The sequence below is a fragment of the Pelmatolapia mariae genome, linkage group LG8 (assembly GCF_036321145.2).
Source record: "Pelmatolapia mariae isolate MD_Pm_ZW linkage group LG8, Pm_UMD_F_2, whole genome shotgun sequence".
Taxonomy (NCBI): Eukaryota; Metazoa; Chordata; class Actinopteri; order Cichliformes; family Cichlidae; genus Pelmatolapia; species Pelmatolapia mariae.
The window spans coordinates 932,987-957,511 of record NC_086234.1 but is presented as its reverse complement, the minus strand read 5'-3'; the positions used below and the strand labels follow the sequence as shown (position 1 = coordinate 957,511).

General features: G+C 46.7%; 1 protein-coding gene across 1 annotated transcript in view; it reads left to right on the top strand.

Moving 5' to 3' along the window:
* LOC134633553 (cGMP-dependent protein kinase 1-like) overlaps positions 1-24,525 on the top strand; it is a 72,613-nt gene that overhangs the window by 31,339 nt on the left and 16,749 nt on the right. The window contains exons 3-8 of the mRNA XM_063482397.1: positions 10,006-10,119; positions 16,023-16,128; positions 16,997-17,060; positions 17,144-17,221; positions 17,309-17,403; positions 19,490-19,555. Coding sequence (XP_063338467.1) covers positions 10,006-10,119; positions 16,023-16,128; positions 16,997-17,060; positions 17,144-17,221; positions 17,309-17,403; positions 19,490-19,555 — 523 coding nt within the window. The remainder of the gene's footprint in view (positions 1-10,005; positions 10,120-16,022; positions 16,129-16,996; positions 17,061-17,143; positions 17,222-17,308; positions 17,404-19,489; positions 19,556-24,525) is intronic.

Sequence of the window (24,525 nt, the reverse complement as noted above, 5' to 3'; positions counted from 1 at the left end):
CTACGTTGCAGGGACATTAGGGCGGTCCTCACAACGTTAAGTAAACAGTTAATCTGCTGTTTAACATGCTGAAGGTTCTCAGTGACATGTCGCCCTCTGAGCTGATGTGTAGTGATGATTTTACAGTCGCGAAATGATGCTCAGTGATAATCATCAAAGATCTGCGACTTCAACCTCCTGATTTAATAAAATCCTCTAAAATCCACCTGCGATCAGAATGGTGGGCGATCAAAGATGACTAAAATCCCTCTAAAATCAGACAGCAGTGTAATTTCTAGCATCAACACTGAAGCTTTAATCTGAAAACTCTTTTTAATGGTGCTATCTGAACAAACAAAACCATAACTCATCTGAAAGGCAGATTTCCTGTTTTAGGTTCCTGAAGACGTTTCACTTCTCATCTGAAAGTTCCTTCACTTCTAAAAGCGGGTGGAGACATAGTGGGGCTGTTAGTCATTAGCATCGCATGACTCACATCACATGTCATGAGGACAAAAAAACTCACACAGCAAAATGACTTCATCAGCTAATGTTACATCCTCACATCCTCAGATTCATGCATGTAGCTAACTTACAGCTAGTTTAGCATTATTACTAATAACTCACAGATGACTTCAGCAGCTAATTGATGACGCTAACCTTTGTTTAATGTCACGCAGTATTGGTTTTGGCCATGATCAGCTTGTCAGTCACCTGTGAAGCTCAGCTGGTTCACTCCTGTGTCAGAGGTGCTGTTTTTATCAGTAAGAGGAAACTGAAGTTCAGTTCTCCTAAGTCAGTAAAATAATATTTGTGTTTTTATTAAATATGTTGGCGAAGGTTTGTTCCGAGCTGCTCAGAAACAGAGTCGCTGAATCTCCAGATAATCCGCTCAAAATGAACCAGCCCTTCATGAAAGCCCTCTGAGTCTCTGAGCTCACTTCATACTCACATGTTGCATCCCTGAAGAGACGGGAGACTCTTCATCATACATGATGATGACACGAGTTTGTGTTGTTGACACTGATCACTCTGACATTTACAGTTCCCACCGCATTAATCTGTCTTTATCTATATTGATTTAAAATGTCAGTGTTTAAATGCCAAACAGTGTCTGACATCAGATGAAATCACTCAGACGGAGAACCGTCGGCTCTCTGAGCTTCACTGGGACTTCCAGCTCTCTGTTACTGTGCTTCCCTCAGAGGGGCTGTAATGTTACCAGCAGTGCTGGGTGCAACGCATTACTGTAATCGCATTACATTTTTCAGTAACGTGATATAGTTACAATTATGTAGTTACTTGCATTATAAAAGTTCTTTGGTTATCTGCACGCTGGGTCGATAGACACAGAAATTCTTTTCTTCCTGCTACAATCAGCTGATTTCAGTTCATGTGAAGAGTGTTACAGAGATGCAGCTTTAGAGGAGTGGACATTAGCATTGTTTGTATTGTGCAGAAGGAGAAGAGCGAGATAGTAAAGTGCAAACTGCCTCAGAACAGAAACAGCTGCATTATACTGCTAACATCTGCACAGACAGCTTGCTAACGCTAAGCTAGCCAAGCAGACTCCAGCCCAGCAGCCAGAGCCTGAGCCTCAACAGCCTGTGATGATGATGATGATGCGGCCTGTTTCTACCTGTTCAGGTTTCTACAGTAAAATCACCATGGCAACCGCTCTGAAGTCAGAGAAAAAACAAAGAGAAGTACAAATGAAGTTATTTAAAAACACTGACGTTCGATAAGAGCGAAGTGTAAATTGCATTAATAAGTAATATGTATGTACTGTGAAGTACAATCGACAGTATTTGACTGAAATGCAGAATCAGTGAGTATCAGCAGCTGACTCTCATGTGTCTGTGAGATGCAGCGGCGTGAACAGACGTCTCCTGTGTCCCACGCTGGGGTTGGTCTCATGTTCAAATGTCAGCACTGCAGGGCAAACTTTGTTTTCAACTCTGGCTTTGATTTAACGGCTGTGATGGAAACAGGGCAGTCATTATGAGTGAGGCCTGAGTTAACATGACCCCGTGTAACGTGTTAAACCCGCCATGGAGTCACAAGCTGTGCGGATGACAGAAGCTACCACAAAGACTGAGGAACGAATTCTGAGCATGTAAACACTGCAAAGCGTCTCTCTCTGTCTTCAGTTATTATTATTGTTACAGTAGCAGACGGAGGGACACAAACTGACGGAGACGTGGAAGCCTCACAAACTGTTCCGGCCTCTGCAGATAATTTCACCTTCATGACAGCTGTACGAGGGGAGAATGTTTTTATACATCACCTGTATGCATCATTATGGGCGCGGCCTCTTTGTCTGACAGGTGGCTGTAAGGCAGTGGTTCCCAAACTTTTTTTGCTGGGCCCCCCTTGTTTTACAAGAAAAATGTTCGCGCCACCCCCCACGCGCGCGCACGCACGCACGAACACATCCTCCAACCACACACACCCATATTTTGCTCCATTGCGGTTTCTTTCACACCTCAAACATTTAGTAAACAATTAAACAAATACAAGTAATCTGCAACAAATTACAGGTAGTAATAAAATAAACTACTAACTATTTTATGCTACGTCCGCACCTACACGGGTATTTTTGAAAACGCAGCTGTTTCGTCCACACGTAAACGGCGTTTCGAATCACCGAGAACAGAGATTTTTTAAAACTCCTTCTTTGCGTTTACGTGTGGACGAGGAATACAGAGTTCGTCACGCAACATCAAAGGTATGTGCCTTTTTTCACGTCACGCTGTGCGCCACGTTATTGTTTACATGAGATGAATTGCAGAATAGCAGATAGAGACAAAATACTGTTAATCTGACTGTCTGCAGGTTTTACATGCTTACATACACATGCAGTTACTGTCCCTCCATTTAGAAAGGCAGAGGCGTCACGGTGTAATTATTTTACATGTAGTTGTTTTTTTTCCTGTGTAATAATATGTAATATCCTAGGACTAAGGAACCACGGAGACCATGTTTAACTCACAGTTACTTCTTTATTAAGAGGAACGGGGCATGCGCCCCACAGACTGAAAACTCTCCAACAACTGTTGCCCCCTGGTGGACAAATCCCTGCCACAACATAACATTCCTCCCCCCTTAAACTGAAACTACTCTGTAGTTTTAATGACTACAGAAAATACCCATAAACAAAAACTTCACCTTTATAAAAAAATGCAACAACCCCGTCCCCAGCCTTTATTGAAATTTCACTCCATAATAATGAACCTTTAGTCCAGCAGTCTTAGGTTAACCTATAACAGTTCACCGTAATCTCCTTCTTATTATCGTCAATCACAGCACAAAGTCTCTCAGGTGCTCTGGAGGTCTCTTGGTTCTTTGCGATCGCCGTAACCCAGTGGCTGGTGATTCCTGTGAATCACTACTCTCCATATGTGGCTTCACCACTGGTGTAACTTGCACCTCCATGTGTCTCTCATCCTTGTCTCCTGTCTCAGCGCTGATGTTTGGGGCTGCCTTTGGCGGCTCGCCCGGGTGGCCTTCAGGCATTCCTGCTGCCAGGCACGGCTCCAGGCGGGCAAACAGCTGATCTACGTGACGCCTCACCACTGTCCCATTGCCCAGCATCACCAAGTAGGAAACAGGCCCTGTCATCTCCTGTATAAGTCCTGGTATCCATTTGGGTCCTCTGCCATAGTTTCTGGTATACACTGTGTCTCCAATAACAAACATGCGCTCCTTGGCATGCCTATCATGATACAGTCTTTGGCTATCTTGTTTTGCTGTCACTTTCTGTTTCAAGTCAGGGTGTATGAGATCCAGAGTACACCTCAACTTCCGGCCCATCATCAACTCAGCGGGAGACTTCCCTGTTGTGGACTGTGGTGTGATTCGGTAACTAAACAGAGCCCTGTTTAACTTGGTTGCCAGTGTGTCTCCAGTACTCTTTTTCATGAGTTCTTTAAACGTTTGCACTGCTCTTTCTGCTAACCCATTGGATGCTGGGTGATATGGAGCGGAGGTGACATGAGTAATTCCGTTCTTTGCCATGAACACTTTAGTTTGTGCACTTACGAACTGGGCATTGTCTGAGACCACCATCTCAGGAAGGCCGTGTGTGCTGAAACAGTTTCTCAGGCAGTCTATGGTTGCAGCTGCTGTAGCGGATGGAACTGGATAAACATCTAACCATTTGGAGTGGGCGTCCACTATTACTAAGAACATTTACCCAAAAACGGGCCAGCATAATCGATATGTATCCTTCTCCAGGGCTTTTCTGGCCACTCCCAGGGGTGTAGAGGTGCCTCTTGCGGCCTGTGTCTATGTTCCTGACATGTACTGCAGGACCTCACCTTGTCTTCAATGTCATTTTCCATATGCGGCCACCACATGTAGCTTCTGGCCAGGCCCTTCATGCGGCTCATTCCTGGGTGTGACTGATGTAGCTGTTCCAAAAGGGGGTGTCACCACCCTCGCCCCCCACAGCACACACCCATCCTGCACACTCAGCTCCTGTTGTCTCTGTCTGTAGGGCTGAAACTTAGGATGCTGCGTAGTGGGCCATCCTCTCAAAGCATACTCACGCACTCTGGAGAGTATGGGATCTTTGTTTGTCCATCTTTGCAGCTGCTCAGATGTCATCACGCCCTCCTGGTCCTGATCTACCATCAACACCTGGTCCTCAGCTGCTACCTCTTTAGGGAGTTTCTCTGGAAGAGGGAGACGACTCAGACCATCAGCATTACTGTTATTTTTGCCTTCTCTGTATTTAATGACATACTCATAGGCTCTTAATAACACCGCCCATCGCATGATCCGCTGTGACGCCATCTGAGGGACGGCCTTCATCTCATGGAACAAACTTATCAATGGCTTATGATCCGTGATAATCATGAACTTCCTGCCGTACAGGTACTTATGAAAATACTGTACACCAAATATTACAGCCAATCCTTCTTTATCCAGCTGTGAGTAGTTCTTTTCTGCTGCATTCAGGGTACGTGATGCAAACCCAATGGGTTTTTCCTGACCATCTGGCATGCGGTGAGCCAGTACTGCTCCCACTCCATAGGGGGACGCATCGCAAGAAAGAATTAAATCTTTTTGCTCATCATAGTGTACCAATACACTGCTTGACTGCAACAGTTCCTTTGATTTGCAGAAAACCTTCTCCTGTGCTGGTCCCCAACACCATGGTTCCCCTTTTCTCAGAAGCTTGTGCAGTGGGGCCAACAGTGTGGACAAGTTTGGCAAGAACTTATTATAGAAGTTCAACAACCCCAAATAAGCTTTGAGCTCTGTCACTGATTTTGGGGATGGCGCCTCCTGCACTGCTTTCACTTTTGCTGGCACTGGATGTAAACCGGTCTTATCCACCCGATGTCCTAAAAATGTCACTTCCTTCTCCATGAATTGACATTTGCTCCTTTTTAAGCGCAGGCCCGCCTCCTCCAAGCGCTGCAGCACTCCATCCAGTGTTTGAAGATGTTCGTTGTCATTCTTTCCCGTCAGGATGATGTCATCCAGATACACTGCGACATTGGTCAGACCTTGCAACACACTCTCCATGGTGCGCTGAAAAATGGCAGGACTTGAACTCACACCAAATGGCAACCTGGTGTATGTAAACAAACCCCTGTGTGTGTTCACTGTGACATACTTTCTAGATTTGTCATCAAGTACAACCTGATATGCGTGACTCATATCTAACTTGGTGTATTTTTCTCCTCCTGCCAGCCCTGCTATCATGTCCTCCATTCGTGGAATGGGGTATTGTTCTACAGGCGACACCTTGTTAACAGTCAGTTTGTAGTCACCACAAATTCTGGCGCTGGAGTCTGGCTTTAGTATGGGTACGATGGGTGCGGCCCACTCTGAGAATTTCACTGGTTGGATGATCTCCTCCTTCAACAGTCTCTCCAGTTCCTGCTCCACTTTCTTTTTCATAGCAAACAGAACTGATCGGGGCTTATAGAAGCACGGTTTGGCATCACTGACTACATGTATCTTTGCTGCAAACCCCTTCAGCGTTCCCAACTCATCCTTAAACACTGTTTCATGTCTGGCCAGTATCCGCTGTAAGGCATCATCTCTGCCTTCTATCTTATGTACAGGTTGCCAGTCTAATTGGAGGGCCTTAATCCATCCCCGACCCATCAAACTAGTTCCAGCCCCTTCAACCACCACCACATCCAGATTTTTTTTACTGTCTCTGAATTCCACCTGCACTTGGGCTGCTCCCCACACGGGTACCTTGTGGCCTCCATACGTTCTCAGTTTGATTCCACACTTGCTTACTTTGGGTGCATTACTGCCTTCAAAAAGCTTTTGAAATGACTCCTTCGACATGATAGTGTAGCCACAGCCTGTGTCTACTTCAAATGTCACATTCTGTCCATTTACTTTTAGCTTCTGTCTGATGGGTTCCTCCCTTGGGATGCTAATCTCCTCATGCACATTATACATAGTCACACTACTTGCCTTTATGTGGTGCATTTCAGCTCCTTCTTCCTCACTCTCCACATTCTCCTCTTCCAAGAAATGGGCTTGTTTACCTTGTCTGCCACGCCCTCCTTTTTGTTCCATTTTCATTCGGCAGACCCTTTTTATGTGTCCCACCTTTCCACAGTTGTGGCATTTTTCTGAAACAAACCTGCAGTCCTTGGCCACATGATTTAGCCCTACACATCTGTAGCACTTCCTGACAACCTGTTGTGACGTCGAGCCGCCGTCCTCCATCTTGTTCACCGCTCCTAATCCTTTAGTGAATCGCGACTGTTCCGTCATGCTCTTCAAGTCCACAATGTCTCTGTTAGCCGCCTCCATTGCTTGAGCAAACTTCAGCGCCTTTTCAAATATTAGCGAATCCTCTGCTAACAATCTGCGCTGTATCCTGTCGTCGCTTATTCCGCACACTAAACGATCCCGCAGCATCACCGTCAGGGAATCTCCAAAGTTACAGTCCTGTGCGAGCTTCCTCAGCTCCGCTACATAATCGCCCACACTTTCCTCCGGCCTTCTATTCCGTGTGTTAAACTTCCACCGCTGCACAATTTCACTCGGCTTAGGGTGAAAATGATTGTTCAACAATCCCACCAACTCAGCATAAGAACGATCCCCTGGCTTGACCGGACTGAGTAGGTTCCTAATCAGGGCATAGGTCTGTGCGCCCACGCAACTCAACAGTACCGCTCGCTTCTTCTCCTCCTCCTTAATATCATTCGCCACAAAGAAGTAATCCAAAATCTCACAATATTCCTCCCAGGATTGCAGCTCGCTGTCGAACGGTGCCACCGAGCCCACTGTGGTAGCCATTATTCCACACCGAGGGTTACGCTCCGCTTCCAACAGATGCTAGCGCTGTACCACTTGCCAACCTCACTTCATAAGTCACTTATCACGGCGTAACTTCACAGCAACACCTGGCTTTTACCCTCGTCGCCATATGTAATATCCTAGGACTAAGGAACCACGGAGACCATGTTTAACTCATAGTTACTTCTTTATTAAGAGGAACGGGGCATGCGCCCCACAGACTGAAAACTCTCCAACAACTGTTGCCCCCTGGTGGACAAATCCCTGCCACAACATAACAATATTCAACATTGCTATCAATACATTTTTCAATCCCTCTGCAAAATGGGTTCAAAAACATAAACAGCTGTTGGATACTGTTTGTCCGATTTGAACAGGGGGAACAAATCGTGGCAGGATCAGCCTGATGTTATTTGTATCCCGCTGTAACTTTACTTTATAAAGAGCTAACATCTCCAAAATGTCAGGAGTAGTTAGTCATTACAACAAGTGTTTGTGAACTAAAAATCAAGAATGTGGGATACTGTTTGTCCGATTTGAACAGCCCAGCGCTGCTCCCGACGCAGGGAAAACCAATTCTGCAGGGGAGAGCTACCTTGGCACTTGTGCAGGTGAAGCCAAAGGGCAGATATGCTTCACCAGATTTTCTAGTCTTTGGCTTAGAATGAAGTTGGTTTGGAAACATATTCAGCGATGCTTCATCTCCTGCTTTGCGTTTGTGTAGGCGCCCCGTGCTAGCAGTGTCCAAGCGTTGTTGGTTTTTTTTTTCCCCTTTTCATGTCGCGCCCCCCCTGCAATGGCTCTGCGCCCCCCCTAGGGGGCGGGCCCCACACTTTGGGAAGGTCTGCTGTAAGGCAAGGCAAGTTTATTTATATAGCACAATTCAACAGCAAGGTGATTCAAAGACATACAGAGACATTAAAAAACTGAAACAAATAAAAAGCATGATTTAAAATGGAAAAAAAAGAGTAAGTTTTAAAATTTAAGCTTAAAAGTAAAACAGTGCAGATTTGGTGCTTTATTCAAATGCAGCTGAGAACAGGTGAGTCTTCAACCTGGATTTAAATAAACTGAGTGTTTCAGCTGATCTGAGGCTTTCTGGGAGTTTGTTCCAGATATATGAAGCATAAAAGCTGAATGCAGCTTCTCCAGCTGCTAGCTGTTTGTTAACTGGACCTCTGGACCGTGTTTGTGCTGTCGGAGCTTTTTTAATGACATAATGTGACCAATAACATGGCTGCTGTGAGGTCAAACAGACCAAGAAGAAGAAATTCAGGGTTTTGTTTGGATGTTACTGAGCACTGATTCATGCTCCATCTTTACTCATCTTTAGGTGGAGGACTTGAGGCCCTGTGAAGTTTCTTTTATTTATCAGATAATTACAGATAAAAACTCTGCGTCTGTCAATGAAATCTGGTAAAAACTGATTTAAAAATGAGCCTCGCAAAGGTGACTGTGTGTCCTCACTAATGAACGCTGACAGCACTTTGATATGTAAAATCCTCCTGACAGGTGGCCTGTGTGTGTGTGTGTGTGTGTGTGTGTGTGTGTGTGTGTGTGTGTGTGTGTGTGTGTGTGTTTGTGTGTGTGTGTTTGTGTGTGTGTGTGTGTGTGTGTGTGTGTGTGTGTGTGTGTGTGTGTGTGTCCACCCATATTCTGTTTCCAGTGTGTCACTGCAGCTGAACAAAGCACTTTTTTCTATTTTACACAACTGAAAACACACAAACACACACACACACACAAACACACACAAACACACACACAAACATACACACATAAACACACACACAAACACACACACACACTGACCCGTGGATGATCTCAGACCATTGTGTGTTTCTCTCCTTCAGCTGAATCCTGATTGGCTGAAGTTTTCAGGTGGCAGTCAGTGTGTGTGATAGATGAGCAGCAGAGGAGGAGACGAGACCACGTCTCAGTGTCTTCAGATGCCCTGGAGTCGTTTGAGTTTGGATTCAGATCTGTTAGAAGCAGAAACGCGAGTCGTTCTGATGCTGAGGAGTCCCTCACTTACAGAGCTCTGTTCTGTGGCGAGGAGCCGAGGCAGAAGATTCATCAGCCGATGGATAAAACTCGTGGTGGGAATTTAACATGAGGCATGTGATTGGAGTCAAAGCAGGAGAATCGCACTCAGAGCATCATTTGATCATCGTGGACGTGATCGTAAATGTGATTCTGACTACAGTCAAATAAAAGTGACAGGATTAGACGATCGTGCTCTTAAAGACGTTTATGAAACAGAAACTGTGACGCAGAGACTGAGTGAATCTGAGAGGTGGTTAAAAATCGATCTAGGAGGAACCCAGATATTCAGTCACGCTGAACTGTTTACACGAGGTTTTGGTTGGTGGTTAAATCCCTGCATGGCGTGGAGCTGACCGGCAGACAGCTTCTATAATTCAGGGGGTGTGTCCATCAAAGCCTTGCGTTTGAGTCTTTCACCGTCCTTTCATGATCACTCAGATGTCGTCTGATGACATCATAATGCTACAGGACCCTAACAGCTGAGCAGCAGCTGTGTGAGGCTGTGTCAGAGTCAGGCAGGTTAGAACACAGCCTATTAAAGAGCCTACATTTCCCACAGTGCACCTGTCCTTCGCGAGGCTGTTTCTGTATCAGCCAAAACTCTGAGTCAGAAAACAAGAAACACAAACTGAGACTGACGGTCTTTGCTCTCTCTCTCTCTCTCTCTCTCTGTCCTGCTGTGTGTGACTGTCTCTCGCCCAGAGGGGAAGGTGGAGGTGACGAAGGAGGGGATGAAGCTGTGCACGATGGGACCGGGCAAAGTGTTCGGAGAGCTCGCCATCCTCTACAACTGCACCAGGACGGCGACGGTGCAGAGTGAGTACTAACAACCTGATGTTGGTCTTCATACCTGACCTCAGGTCAGTTCAGTGCAAAGACATAGAGCAGGTGAACTCTGACCTCTGACCTGTACACCCAGATGAATCAAATATTAGCCATGGTCTAGTTTTCATTAGTCAGAATGATGTCATATCTGATGGGAGCTGGATCCATCTGATCATCAGTCCAGAGCTGAACCTGTTTCATGTTGGTGGCCTCCTCACATCATCCACAGGAAAACACTTTGATTGCAATCACACACCACACACACTCATTCATTCACACATCTAACATGTGCACTCTCATGAACGCCCAAGGATACTTTGGCATGCGGACTGGAGCAGCCAGGACTCGAACCACCAACCTTCCAGTATCCTTGAAGCTGAGCGCTGATGTGAGCGAGGCCGTCAGCTGCTGACAGATTCCTCCGGGTTTCAAGGGACCTGTCAGACTCCCTCGCTCTCTGAGGGATCTGTGTTTCTTACCTCTCCGTGTTCGCTAACAGTGCTCTGAATGTCTCTCAGCTGTACTCGGTCTGTGTGGCTGTGGAGCAGCTTCAAATGAAAACAGGGCACGCTCTCACACCCAGCTGATGGATCAAAGATGTTTGGTTTGTGTTTTCGACTTTTGTAAAAACCTGTGGTGTTCGTGCAGAAACTCTGAAACGGTCGCTGCTGCTGGGAACTTTTCGCTGTCAGACACAACTCGGACCATCACCTGACTTGTGGAGACCACGGGAGCTGTTTGGACCTGACAGCTGGAGCTAACTCTGTTAAGCAGATGGCTGTAAACCTGCTGATGCTCAGAGACGCTGGCTGTCCGTGTTGGCTTTCCAAACTTTATCCGAGCACTTTTGATCTTCAGAGTTTCTGGAATCGTTTTCTTTTAAGATTTCCAAGCGAACCCTTGAGGATTTCTTCCTCATGTAAGAAGCACTGAACTTCTTTTTAGCAGCACATTTGATGTCAGTTTGGTTTACCTTCTCGCTGAAGCGTCTTCATTAGAGCCGACTGTTTTGTGTTGTGTAATAAACTCCTGTGAATAATTGAAGCGCAGCTGCAGAGCATGCTGACCGTGTGGTGTAAAAGCAGAGGATTAAAGCAGATAAACTGCAGCTGCAGCTCCGTGTGAGCGTGAAGATAACGAGCAGAAAGCTTCTGCAAACGGAAACGAATCCCCTCGAACCCAACACTGTTGCCAAGAGACACGGATGCCAAAACTTAGCTCACTGGCTCGACCGGATGGTGTTGCCTGGCAACTGCTGCTCAGCAAGCGGTCTACCAGGAAGCCCCGACAAAAAGTTGGAGGTCCACACACACACACACACACACACTGCTGTCAGCGTTGCGGTTGATGTTCAGACTTCCTCTCCCTGGAGACAGCACACGCTGAACGCTCCACAGAGTTTTTACAGCACGACAAACTTCCAGCTGTGGTCTGGAGCCGACGGTGTGACGGATCCAGATGTTTGCTGTGGTGGACACGTGGACTACAGCAGGTTCAGTGGGTGTATGCAGGGGGCGGGGCTAAAGGAGACGATAGTTTGTTAAAAATGTCATCAGTCCATTTTTACTTTCTCTGTGTCTCTGTGAAAAAAACATTTTAGTGCGTAAACATTAAAACTGCTGAGACTACAGTTTGTTGGAATCGGTCTTTGATTTTGGGTATTTCAGGATCGTTTTGGAAGAGTGAGCCATTTTAAACAAGGAATGCAGAGCATGTGAGGATAGAGTATCCACAGGTCCAGGATGATCGAAGCAGCATCCAGGCCTGATCCTTATCCGGTCTGAATCCCTGATCCTGATCTGTTTTGGACCTGCTGGAGTTTCAGTTCTGAGTCGACTAAATGAGAGGGGGTTAGGTGATTTTCAGACTCTGATCCAAATGTGTGAACACATGTGAACATGAAATCAGATTACAGTCAGACTGCAGCTGCTTTTAAAAACTCACTTTAATCACATTTGCTTCAGTTTTAAAGTCTCACCTCCTCTCAGATACTCACCTGTGACAGGTGTGCTTTGGTCATGTGATTAGTGTGTTAGACACGTCAGTTTGATTTCACGGTGATTCTCAGTATCAAAGGAGCAGACAGAAAGTCACTCTTACAACACCAGTGATAATAAGTCAGTGGTGGACTGGCTGCTTCTGTCCTTACACTGAAACTGAACTGTAAACACACTCAGCGTGCTTGGAGCAGCCTCTGCAGAGGAATTCACTCTGACAGCAACGTCATTGCTGAGGAAATAAATGGAGGCAGGTTAAGTCCACAGAGTACATTTCCATGGTAACTGATTCAGAGTTGAAGTTAACGCTGCTCCTGGGACAGCAAACCTGAGCTTCCCTCAGCTCAGGGTCAACAAACTCAAAGCTGTAGTTGAGTCTGCTTCCTGTTATCAGACTCAGGTGGGTCAGAAACGTAAGGCCAATAATTCAGGTGTCAAGCAAGCAGGTTCCTGGAATCACACCGCCCTGGAATCACATGGGCCCCTGGAATCACACGCCCCCTGGAATCAAATGCCCCCTGGAATCACACCACCCTGAAATCACACACCCCCTGGAATCACACCACCCTGGAATCACATGCCCCCTGGAATCACACGGACCCCTGGAATCACACCACCCTGGAATCACACGGGCCCCTGGAATCACACGCCCCCTGGAATCACACCACCCTGGAATCACACGGGCCCCTGGAATCACACGCCCCCTGGAATCACACCACCCTGGAATCACACGGACCCCTGGAATCACACACCCCCTCGAATCACACCACCCTGGAATCACACACCCCCTCGAATCACACCACCCTGGAATCACATGCCCCCTGGAATCACACGGACCCCTGGAATCACACCACCCTGGAATCACACGGGCCCCTGGAATCACACGGGCCCCTGGAATCACACGCCCCCTGGAATCACACCACCCTGGAATCACACGGGCCCCTGGAATCACACCGCCCTGGAATCACACAGAGACTCCGGCCCTTTGAGAACAAACAGCCTGAGCTGTTTGTGGTTCTGACCTGACTGAAGGTGCTTCTGAATATGAATAACTCTGACCTTTGACCTTTACAGCACATGCACTGTAGAGATTCTGATGTTCACTCTGGTTAGTTATAAATAGATGTTAATAACGGTCCGTCCGCCCCCCTGAATCACACTCGCACTGTAAACTCTGCACAGACCGTTGTATCTGCTGCTCTGAGGGTCTCCCGTTGTTTCCATGGTTACAGAAACACTTGGTATCTCCATAGCAACAGGCAGCAGGTCATAAAGCAGTGGAAAAAGTAATAAAGAGTAATGGCCAAACAGCAACTGAGACACCACCACAGAGAAGGTAATGTGGTTAATGCACCAGGTCAGAGTCATCATCAGTCTGAGTTACAGGTTCTGCAGCTGAAACATGAAGTCAGCACTGAAGCACCACACCTGCAGTTCCTCCGACATCCAGCAGGGGCAGCAGTGAGTCAGTGCCCATGGAGTCCCATGTTAAAATAAACATGTTTACAGCCTGATGCACAAAATGTTTGGTCTCTATGGATCATTTAATCCTTTATAACACCTGTTTTTTAACTCAGCTGTCTGCTTTTTAAGGGGCGTGGCCTCTTTGATTGACAGGTGACACAGGTGGCTGTAGCAGCTAGCTGTCTGCTGAGCTGCACTGAATCTCTGGACCGTGTTTGTGCTGCTTGAGCCTTTTGGAGCATTTTTAATGACATCATGTGACCAATAATATGGCTGCTGTGAGGTCACTGTACCAACAGGGCGTCCAGGAGCCACAAAGCTAAAGCTTCTTAATTCCAGAAACCAGTGGCTCTATGGCCATTTAAACGATTAGACTATTAATTACAAACTTACAGAAACAAAGATTGTATGTTTACTATTTACTACTAATATATAATTTATTTGTTAGTGTCAGAAAGATAGTATTTAAAGGTGGAAAGCAGAGCGGAGTAGTGTGGGAGTAGGAGTGAGACTTTTCTGTATACAGTTTGAGAAAATCCATCCATGTGTGCTCGTGTTTCCTCACACCTCCGCTCATTAAACTGATGGAAGTTTGAGCAAGTCTCTGCATCGCCACGGTAACTGCCAGCAACTTCAGGTGGATGACTTGTACCCATGGCAACCGCCTCGGTCTCAGCATCAGTGCTGGAGTTTATGGGATGGCTAACAGATTACATGTTGAAAGCGTCCTGATCCACACTGACAGCGTGAGCTCCCACGCCCCCTAAAGTAACCTGAACCTGAACACTCATACCGACCCACCACCATGTACCAAATACACCAAATCAGGTGTGTGATCTGTGTGCAGAGTTTCCTGTGTCAGAGTTTTGCATATCTGACCTGATCTGATTGAACAATGTGTTCAGCTTCAAACACAGCTGCTCTGGCTGCTGCTCAGAAGGAAAACCTGGCAGTTCCTGGTTCGCGCTCAGACACTGATCACAGCCAGCAGGTTCCTCTCTTTCTTAAGTTTGATTTCATTCTGATATCAGAGTATCGCTTACTGCCTCGTTTCTGTCCTCCTCTCATTGGCTCAACATTATGACTGTCTGGGGAATCAAACCTGCGTCATCTTGATGTCAGCACGCAGATCTGAGACTCCAGAGAAAAAGGACCATGTCCTACACAGTGATTGGTCCGTTTGAAATGACTGTGCTCTCTCTGGTATTGTCATCTGCTCTCTGTAACTCAGAGTAAACCTTTATAATAAGCATAAGTCAATCTGATCCAGCAGTCCCTGAAAAATAAACTGCATCACATTTATGAGCTGTTTGTCATCGTCTCCAGGTGTAATCGCTTTTACTATCAGCACCGAGCATCTCTGGCACAAACACTTCCTTCAGGCTGCATTAGATCTATTAGATATTCAGTATTAATGGATCGAATCACGACTAATTGGAGTCGAGGACATGAGATGCACTCTGAAGAGATGTGACTTTTAAATAGCTGAAATCTGTTAACCAAATGAAGCGCGCTGCTGTTAATGAGCACGCCGCTGCTAACGAGCACGCCGCTATAAATGAGCGTGCTCCCATTAACAAGCATGACGCTGTAAATGAGCGTGCACAGCGCTGGTAATGCACACGCCGCTGTTAACGAGCACACCACTACTAATGCGCGCTTCACTGTAGATGAGCGCGCCGCTGTTAACAGCCATCTGCTATTAATGTGCACGCCGCTGTTAACGAGCACGCTGCTGTTAACACGCATGGCGCTATTAATGAGTGTGTTGCAGTTAACAAGGACACCGCTGTAAATGAACACACTGCTGTTTAGGGCCACCCACTGTTAACGAGCACGCTGCTGTTAATGCTCGTGCTGCAGTTAACAGAGCCGCCGCTGTTAACGAACACGCCGCTGTTAATGCTCGTGCTGCAGTTAACGAGCACGCCACTGTTAATGCGCACGCTGCTGTTAATGCTCATGCTGCAGTTAACAGAGCCGCCGCTGTTAACGAACACGCCGCTGTTAATGCTCGTGCTGCAGTTAACGAGCGCGCCGCAGTTAACGAGCACGCCGCTGTTAATGCTCGTGCTGCAGTTAACGAGCACGCCGCTGTTAACGAGCACGCCGCTGTTAATGCTCGTGCTGCAGTTAATGAGCACGCCGCTGTTAACGAGCTGGACTTTAGGCAGCTGTAATGGTTCATGTTACTAAGCAACAACTTTGCCTCAGTGATTTCTGTGTGACACAAAACCTTCATCACATGTGTGTGTGTTATTTTCAGTCCACACACACCATCATGGCTGTACACACTGGAGGTCTTCATGTGTTTCCACAGCAGCCACAGATCCTTCCCTCTGCAGCTCGATCCTTTCAGGATGTTTCCTTTAACTGAGTCAAAGTGACGCGGAGCTGTCGATGTGCTTATGATGCTAAATGTGTGTTTTGTAGCTCTGACCCATGTGAAGCTGTGGGCCATCGACCGGCAGTGCTTCCAGACCATCATGATGAGAACCGGACTCATCAAACACGCCGAGTACATGGACTTCCTGAAGAGGTGAGAAACTGCCATTAAAAGTCGATGACAGAGTCAACAATGCCACAGAGTTTAGGAAAAGCTTTACAAGTAAACTCGGAAACCTTTTCAGGCTTATAAAGCTTATTTTGTTTATTAATTATATTTATTATTTATTAGTCTGTTAGTCAGTGAAAGTAAAGCACATGTAGGTAATACTTCAACACAGCTGCCCAGGTGCACAGATGTGTCTTAAGGAAGGACACAAACCAAGAGTCCAGAAGCTGTTTCCTGTGAGAAATACATTCATTCATTATAAATGAGAGAACATTTCAAAACTAAAATGGAATAAATATGTTGATATATTTACCAGAACAATTCTGATTGTAATAATATTCACATTATGAACAATATAAATATGATAATATAAATATATACTGTAACATCAGTGAGAAATAGAAAGAGTGTCTTATAGCGTGATCGTATTCTCGTCTTCGCTGTCGTCGGCTCTTCTGGGCAGTTTTACAGACTTTAAGCATTTTTGTAGCGGTTTATTTGAATCAGCTGATCGATCAGAAGCTGCTCAGCTGACCCGGGAAGATTAAAAGTTTGTGCTGCTTCACAAATACGCCCGTGAACACTGAACGCCGACCTGAAGTTACCGTTCCACGCTCAGTCGAACCGTCACAAGTACAAATATATCGTTGCATTTGTATATGTCATAAATACTCACCGTCCCTCCACAGTGGTTACTCAGAGTTGTATTATTGGTCCTCTGGTCAAACAAACAGACTCCGTGACTGCAGGAGGAGCTCAGATGAGGAACATGGCTCGATTGATCTCGTATTTATTATCTTTTCACAACAAACTCCAACTTTTAAGTTTGAATCATTCCTGTCTGTGTCTGCAGCGTTCCCACCTTCCAGAGTCTTCCCGAGGAAACTCTCAGCAAACTGGCGGATGTCATGGAGGAGGTGAGTTTGTACCCGCCCCCTCGTCTTCTTCTGTGGGAGTGGCCCTGTAAATACTCCAATCAGATGCTGTCTTCTGGGTTTAGACTCATTATTCAGATGGAGAGTACATCATCAGACAGGGAGCCCGAGGAGACACCTTCTTCATCATCAGCAAAGGGAAGGTCAGTCCATCCTCCTCTTCATCTTCCTCTCACTCGTTTCCTAGTTACTGATCTGCCCGCTCATCCTCATCCAATACATCCTCACAGGTGAATGTGACCCAGGGGGATTCAGCCAGCCAGCAGCCTATACACCTCAGGGAGCTCGTCAAGGGAGACTGGTTTGGAGAGAGAGCGCTACAGGGGTAAGGTCACGTGACCCAAACATGTTATGTATTATGTTAGGCTGGTTTAAAATTCGCTCTGAAGATCAGAAGGTGCTGCTCAGTTCACTCTGACGGCCCTGAAAGATGTCAGCTTACACGGACAAAAGAAAATGTCTTTGACAGTTCATCAAACCTTCTGTTTGTCAGGGGCAGCCAGTCAGAAAAGGGGGGATGGGCTAAAACATTTGGTTTTAGACTGAGGGTGACGTGAGATGGGAGGTGGGAAGGAGCAGAATCAGTGTCCAGATGGTGGCGCTGCAGGGAGGATGATGATGTCACTGACATGTTTAGGATTCTGTGGGCTGCACCTTCACACACACACACACACACACACACACACCCTGTAGGTATACAGGTGAAAGGTTATTCAGGGTGGACATACTTCAGCTCCTCATAACGCCGTCTCTGAGTGAGTCTGACAGGAAATGAGGTCACCGGGAGCACTTTCATGGGACGCTTGTTTCCCATCTTTGTGAGGACCGGCTGCAGCATGTGGACGTCCTGTCCAAACAGATTTCATCTCAGCTAAAACACCTGGAGGAGAATCTGGCGTTGGTGGCCCAGGAGCTTCGAGGTGGAGCGAGATGAGGCGTGTCGGAGTCCGCACATGTGAAGTCGGAACATGTGTGCACTTTGCTAACCTCCTGCCATCATCGCAGCTGCTGCTAATTGGTTTGAAGTGTTTCTCTCTTTCCCCGCGGAGCGCCGTTTACACACCGGCCCATCTGCGAGTGTCTGTATCAGTGTGAGCGCCTCGGTCTCAGAGCTTTTCTGTAAAGAGCCGGAAGGAGGATGAGCTCACACTGACTCATTTATTCAGACAGCAGGAGGCTGAATCAAAGGCCACGCTGCACCTTCACCGCAGGCCAAAGTCCACGTTCAACCTCGGACGACTCGCCTGCATCGCTCCGTCATGTGGATTAACCCAACACAGCGCAACATCAAGCTTCACCTTTTTAAAATCAAAAGAAATAAATCTGTTGGGTGTTTGTGGCCCGAGGTCGTCGGTTTGATTCCCTTTGCGTTGAAGCGTCTTTGAGCTGCACGCTGAACCCTGAAAGACTCCATCTGTAGGAGGGTGGAGACGTTCTGCCCCGATCGTGTTATTTACCACGAGGCACAAACTCAAAAAGATTCAAATATGTATATTAGGGAAATATGTTCATAAATCAAAATTCAGAAAAAGACAGATGAGAGGTGGTGGAGCTGGATGGGTTTAAATACCAGGGGTCAAAGAGAGTGCTGCAGGGTGGAGTGGGTGGAGACGAGTGTTAGAGGTCAGAGGGAGAGCAACATGAGTGAAAGGGAAGGTTTAAAGATGGAGGTGAGCTGAAGGTGTTCAGATGTTCAGTGAGCAGGAAAACAATGGTTTGGTTTCTGAGTTTGTTTCCACATTAACACGTGAACCAAACCTGAAGCTCAAGTGAAACATGAACAAGAACAGGTGTGTTTTCCTTCTTGACCTGAACCCTGTTAGGGAGCGGGCGGCCATCCCAGAACCAATCAGGAAGCACCAGCACCTGCCGGTCGACTGGCCTCAGCAAACAGCAGGACACGAAGCTGTCTGGCCTGATGGATGTTCAGGGGGAAGCCCCTGCAGCTGCTGAACGTGAGGGAAGGCTGTTAAAGTGTGAGCTGCAGTCAGGAGTCCAGCAGCAGTATGAAGCAGCCCGAGCCGCGATAAAAGCTTCTTACTCGGTCTGTCAGGGTCTGCTCTGCATGACCGATCCATCCGTTTCCCCCTCGTTAGCCTCGAGCCTTGAGGTGTCACGCTCTCATGATTCCCACCATCCAACAAACCTGGGAGCAGAGCGAGGTCTCCTCCATGGCAGATGCCTTTAAAGGATCTGTGAGTCGAAATGCTCGTACAGGAAAACAGCACTTCATTCATATTTCATTACACTAGTGCAGTCTTGGAGCCACTGCTGTGCAATCAGCCTTTTACCTCAGCATAACCTGTGTGTGTGTGTGTGTGTGTGTGTGTGTGTGTGTGTGTGTGTGTGTGTGTGTGTGTGTGTGTGTGTGTGTGTGTGTGTGTGTGTGTGTGTGTGTGCGTGGTCTCCAGGGAGGATGTCAGAACAGCCAACGTAGTTGCCACGGAGCCGGTCACCTGCCTGGTCATCGACAGAGAGTGAGTCGTTACATCTTGTTCACTCAAACTCAGCTCACCTGTGCGTGCTGCAGTGGCGCTCGTGTGTCACCTGAGCAGGTGAACCTGTCGGCCGTGTTTCCTCGTTCACAGCGTCCTCACTTTGTGTCTGACTGTTTAAACACAAACAGTGGAGCTGTAGAGTGAAGCTCCTGCTGCCCCCTGCTGGGCCTCACAGCTAACTACACACACAGCGCAGCATATGAAGCTCTTTACATTTCTTTTCTTTTCTTTCATAAAATGAGCTCAAAGAGAAAAAACAAACACAAAGTGCTGATTTTTAAATGAGCACACAGGTGTTAAACAGTCTGACTGCAGTTTGGAGAATTTTTATTCCCATTGGTGGAGATGATTAGCAGGAACTTACAGACAAAGAAGCCGGAGCCCCGTGTGGGACAAACGATTTCACACTTTCTTCCTGTCATGAAATTAGTACATGAAAGTAAACCCCCCATAATTAAAGCTTTCAGTACTAACGTGCTAAATGAATTAGCACATTATTTGGCTGAGGTGGTTCACATGATAAATGAAAGTGATTGTTTACCTGCTAACGTTGGCTGTGTTTCCACCCAAAGTGCAGATCGTACTGATGTCAGAGCAGTGAAAGCAGAGCTTAGCGACAGATTGGCTACACGCTGATCTTCCACCAGTCTCCCATCAAAGTCCAGAGGTTCATCAAAAATGCACATGTGCAAACACTATGCTTGACAAGCTTAGTGTTGTCATATTAACAGGACACAGACACACCCACAACAACATGAACCCCACACAGAGTTCAGCGGCTCCATAATCAGGTGGAGTTAATTCTTTTTTTTCTTTTTTTGCCTGTCCCGTTTGGATCTTTAGCCATCAGAATTGTTGTCTGAAGGCCAAGAAAGATGCCAAGCGGATTTACTTTACCAAGTGGATCATCATGGTATGGCCATATTGGTCCATTTGATTGACCTTTATTATAATTATGTATTTATTTTATTTTATTTTCAGTTGTTACAGACGGGACAGACATGACTGGGGGATAGGACAGGGAGGAAGAATGAAAGAAAGAGAGGGAGAGAAAGACAAAATAGAGGGGAGAGAGAAAACAAGAAAAGCAAACAAACAAACAAAAAGAAAAAAAAAGAAAAAACAAAACACCTGGATCACCTGTTGAGAGAAGAAAAAACAGAAGAGAAAACACACAAAAAGAGCGACATAATAAATACAACATATTACTAAAAATTACATGTTATTGTGCAGAACACAAGATTGACAGCGCACAATGTGCTTTGAGGCAGCAGCAAAGAAAGGTGTAGTTTGTGTCTGTGAACACCCGTGTGTACACCTGTGTGCACACCCGTGTGTACACCTGTGTGGATCAGCACGCTTGTATTCAAAAGGTTTCTCCATGTAACGATCTGCTAGGGAGTGTGGGGAGCCATAGCCCCGTCCCCCAGGGCATGAAGCAGGTATGGAGGAGATCCAGGCCCCAGACATCCAGAGGCCCCAGAATACGAGGACCCAAGGAGGACCACCAGGGGGGCAACCGTGCCACCCTCCTGGGAAGAGCTGAGGAGAGCCCCAAACAAGAGGTCACCCAGCAGCCACGGAGCAGAGGCCAGAGGGGGTTGCAGTGACGTGCCCGCGGGCTCTGCCGGCAGCCAGCTGTGCCAGAGAGGACCGAGCCCCAGGCCCAGAGGCCAGAGGCCTGAGAGCACCCCACCTCCTGGAAGGGGCCCAGCTGGGCCACAGGCGCCAGGCTCCGCCAAGCGGCCACCAGGAGTGAGCCGGTACATACATGAGCGCCCGGCCCCAGACACCAAGAACCACCAACACACCAACGTCTGAGGGCATCAGCCACTGGGAGTGTGGTGAGGGGAGATGGGCCTCCATACCTCGGAGAGCCTGAGATGTTCCCAGAGAGGTGGAGTCTAAGACCCAAGCTGACATATAGACACAGACGAACAGGCGCACGCAGACACAAACGTGCATTCCCACCCCCATATACACAAACAAATACTCGGCACTCACCCGACGTGGAGACAGACACAAGTAGACACTGAACACATAATCACACTCCCCAAACAGAGGGGGGATGCCTCCCCTGCAGGTGACACACCTGCACCCCAAGCCCTGCGTGTGTGGGTGGGTATGGTGGAGCGGGAAGAGGGAGGCAGCTGAGGATGGGGAGGGGAAAAAGGGAGGGGCAAGAGGCCCCACCACAGCCCAGCCCCACAGAGTCCGGGGCAGCCCACCCGACCCCACCGCAGAGAAAACTGCACCCACCCCATCATCCACTCATCTCCCAGACTACAGAAGACAATAGACACCCAGGATGAGTTCATTCTCCACCTCTCCTCTATCTCTCCCCCACCTGCAGAGTGTGCTCCTGTAGAGAGGAGACGTCCTGCAAAGATGTAACAGCCTCCCCACCGGTTGGAGAGCCCTCCAGTTGAGCCGATGCACTAGAGGTTACCCCGCACCAGGGCTGAGCCCCCATGCACCCACCCGCCCACCACCCCGGTGACACAATAACCAGGACCCAAGCCCCCAAGGCCCAGCCAGAGGTGGAGTTAATTCTGCTTCCAGAGACAATGACCAGCTGTGGCCACAAGATGGCAATTATGTGAAAGATGGATGCAAACAGGCATGACTGGTAGATTTCACAGACAGGCATTGCTTGCCTGGCTTCCCTTGACAGAACACCACTGACATCCATCAGTATAAATCAGAAATATTTACCAGAAGTTTCTTTACAAAGATGTTTCTGACGGCTGAACCAACAGGTGCTCCTCTCCTGAGGGAGAAAAATAAAAACCTAAAACCAGGAAGTCTTACCAGATACCTGGGAGGAACACAAGGAAAGCAGCTGGAACAACTAGAACTATAATTACAAGCCAACAGTCCCACCGGTGCCGTCTATAACCTGCTGTTATGGTTCTGAGGTTCAGTTACTTTTGGTTCTTTTCAGTTTTGTAGTTTTCCCCTCCCTTTCCCATCCCATCTCTCTGCTTTAACCATTTCCTGTTTTATCAGAATAGAATAGAATAGAATAGCCCTTTATTGTCATTGTACATGTACAACAGAACTGTTGAACAAACAGCAGAAATACATACAAACAATGTTCCCTCTAATTTTTCATGTGTCTGAGCGAACACACAAACTCCCTGAGCGGTCCCTTGGACCACTGTGAGCAACAGCAGACGTGTGCACTGTGGTCACGCCAGCATCCAATCCATCCAAGTTACATGGTTTATTAAAATAATCAAATTACAGCATTTACATTTATGTTAGACTACTTTTAATTAACTGCTTTAGCCCACTTACAATGAAAATTTTAAAAAAAATCTAGTCATTGACCTGTGTAGTATGTTAACACTATTGGAAATAAAAATAACTTGAACTCCAATTTTGAAAACACAACTTTATTTATTTATTTATTTATTTGTTCTGACTTGTATTATTAGTCTGAGTCTGTGGTCTGGGAGAGAGTCCTGTAACTCTCTGTCTGCAAAATACAGTATATAATGACCAATGTTGGGCACCTAAAAATGCAGCCAAGGCGTTTTTAAATAAACATTTCAAACTATTTACAGAACAATCAGCTGTTCTGCATCAAATCTGATGCCACACAAATTATTTGGGCCACTCCAAAAAATAATTTGTGTCCACTATGAGATAAAGGAGAACAACAGCCTGATACCTGCAGGCCTGACAACAGCAGATGTATCACTGCTGTAACACCTGTAACATTCAGCAGTCGCCTCATTGTTCTGACACACACAACAAAACTATTGACTACACTACACACTAACTACACACTAACTACACAAGATTTGTGCTAAACGTCTCAAATCTCTCACATCTCAAAACCCCGCCGTCACTCCTAAAACTTCCTCCTTCCTAAACATCTAAATGCCATGTTGCCATATCATTTTTTGATTGGTCGACATGGTACATTTTTCCACCAATAGGAAAGGGTGGGGGTTTGGTTTTGTGTTTGCTCACAGGTGGAGAGTGCTTTCGAGCGTTTTCCTTATAAAACGCTGTTTTTACCGTTTCTTCCCGCAGTAAATATAAACAACGACAGTATTCAGGAAGAAAACCAAACATTGCAGATATTTTTATCATAACTCTGGTTTTACGTGGCCGATCAACACAATTTAAAAACTGGTATAAAGTCCACACTTTTTCCTTCAGTTGTTCCGTCTGTCCTGCTCACATCTCCAATGGTTGTACACTTTGTCATTAACGTGGCTTCACTCCACATCAGCCACGCCGCTTTGCTAAAACACCGGTGTCGGCACATAAGGACGCTGTCATAGCCTGTCAACCACGTTGATTGGCTGCGTATATACGAATGTGAATCGCATTATTGGCTGGACTATGGGATAAGGTGGCATCGTTCTAATCCCATACGGGAGCAGCCAGTCACTTACTGACTAACACTGCAAAACAGAATTGTTAAAGTATTAATTTTAATTTCAATTCAGGTTAGATTTTTTTTGTGCGCAACGCAGATTTTCTGTGCGCAGAGACCGTGCCAGCAGTGCGCAATTGCGCACGTGCGCAGCTTAGAGGGAACATTGCATACAAACCAGATGAATGTATACAAAAACAATAGAAAAGCACACATTAGAGAAAAAATTGGACATTAGACACATCAGCTGTGTTTCAGCTGCTGTTACTTCCTGTCTTTGCCTTTTTGTCTCTGTTGAGATTGTCTGTAACTCAGCGGTGTTCCTCCTCCTGTTCTCATTTCTCAAAGTGAACATCCCGCTGTTCGTTACTCGTGTCTTGGCCCCACCCACAAGAGATGCACATGAAGGAGCTGAGGAGGAGGCAGAAGAAGAGAGGAGTGGAGGCAGCAGGTGGTGGACTAAATGAGATGTTCCCACCTCAGAGCCTCATTTAAAAGGATGCAAATTAAATCTGAAGTTTGGAACAACTGCATGATTAACAGTTATGTTTGCTGT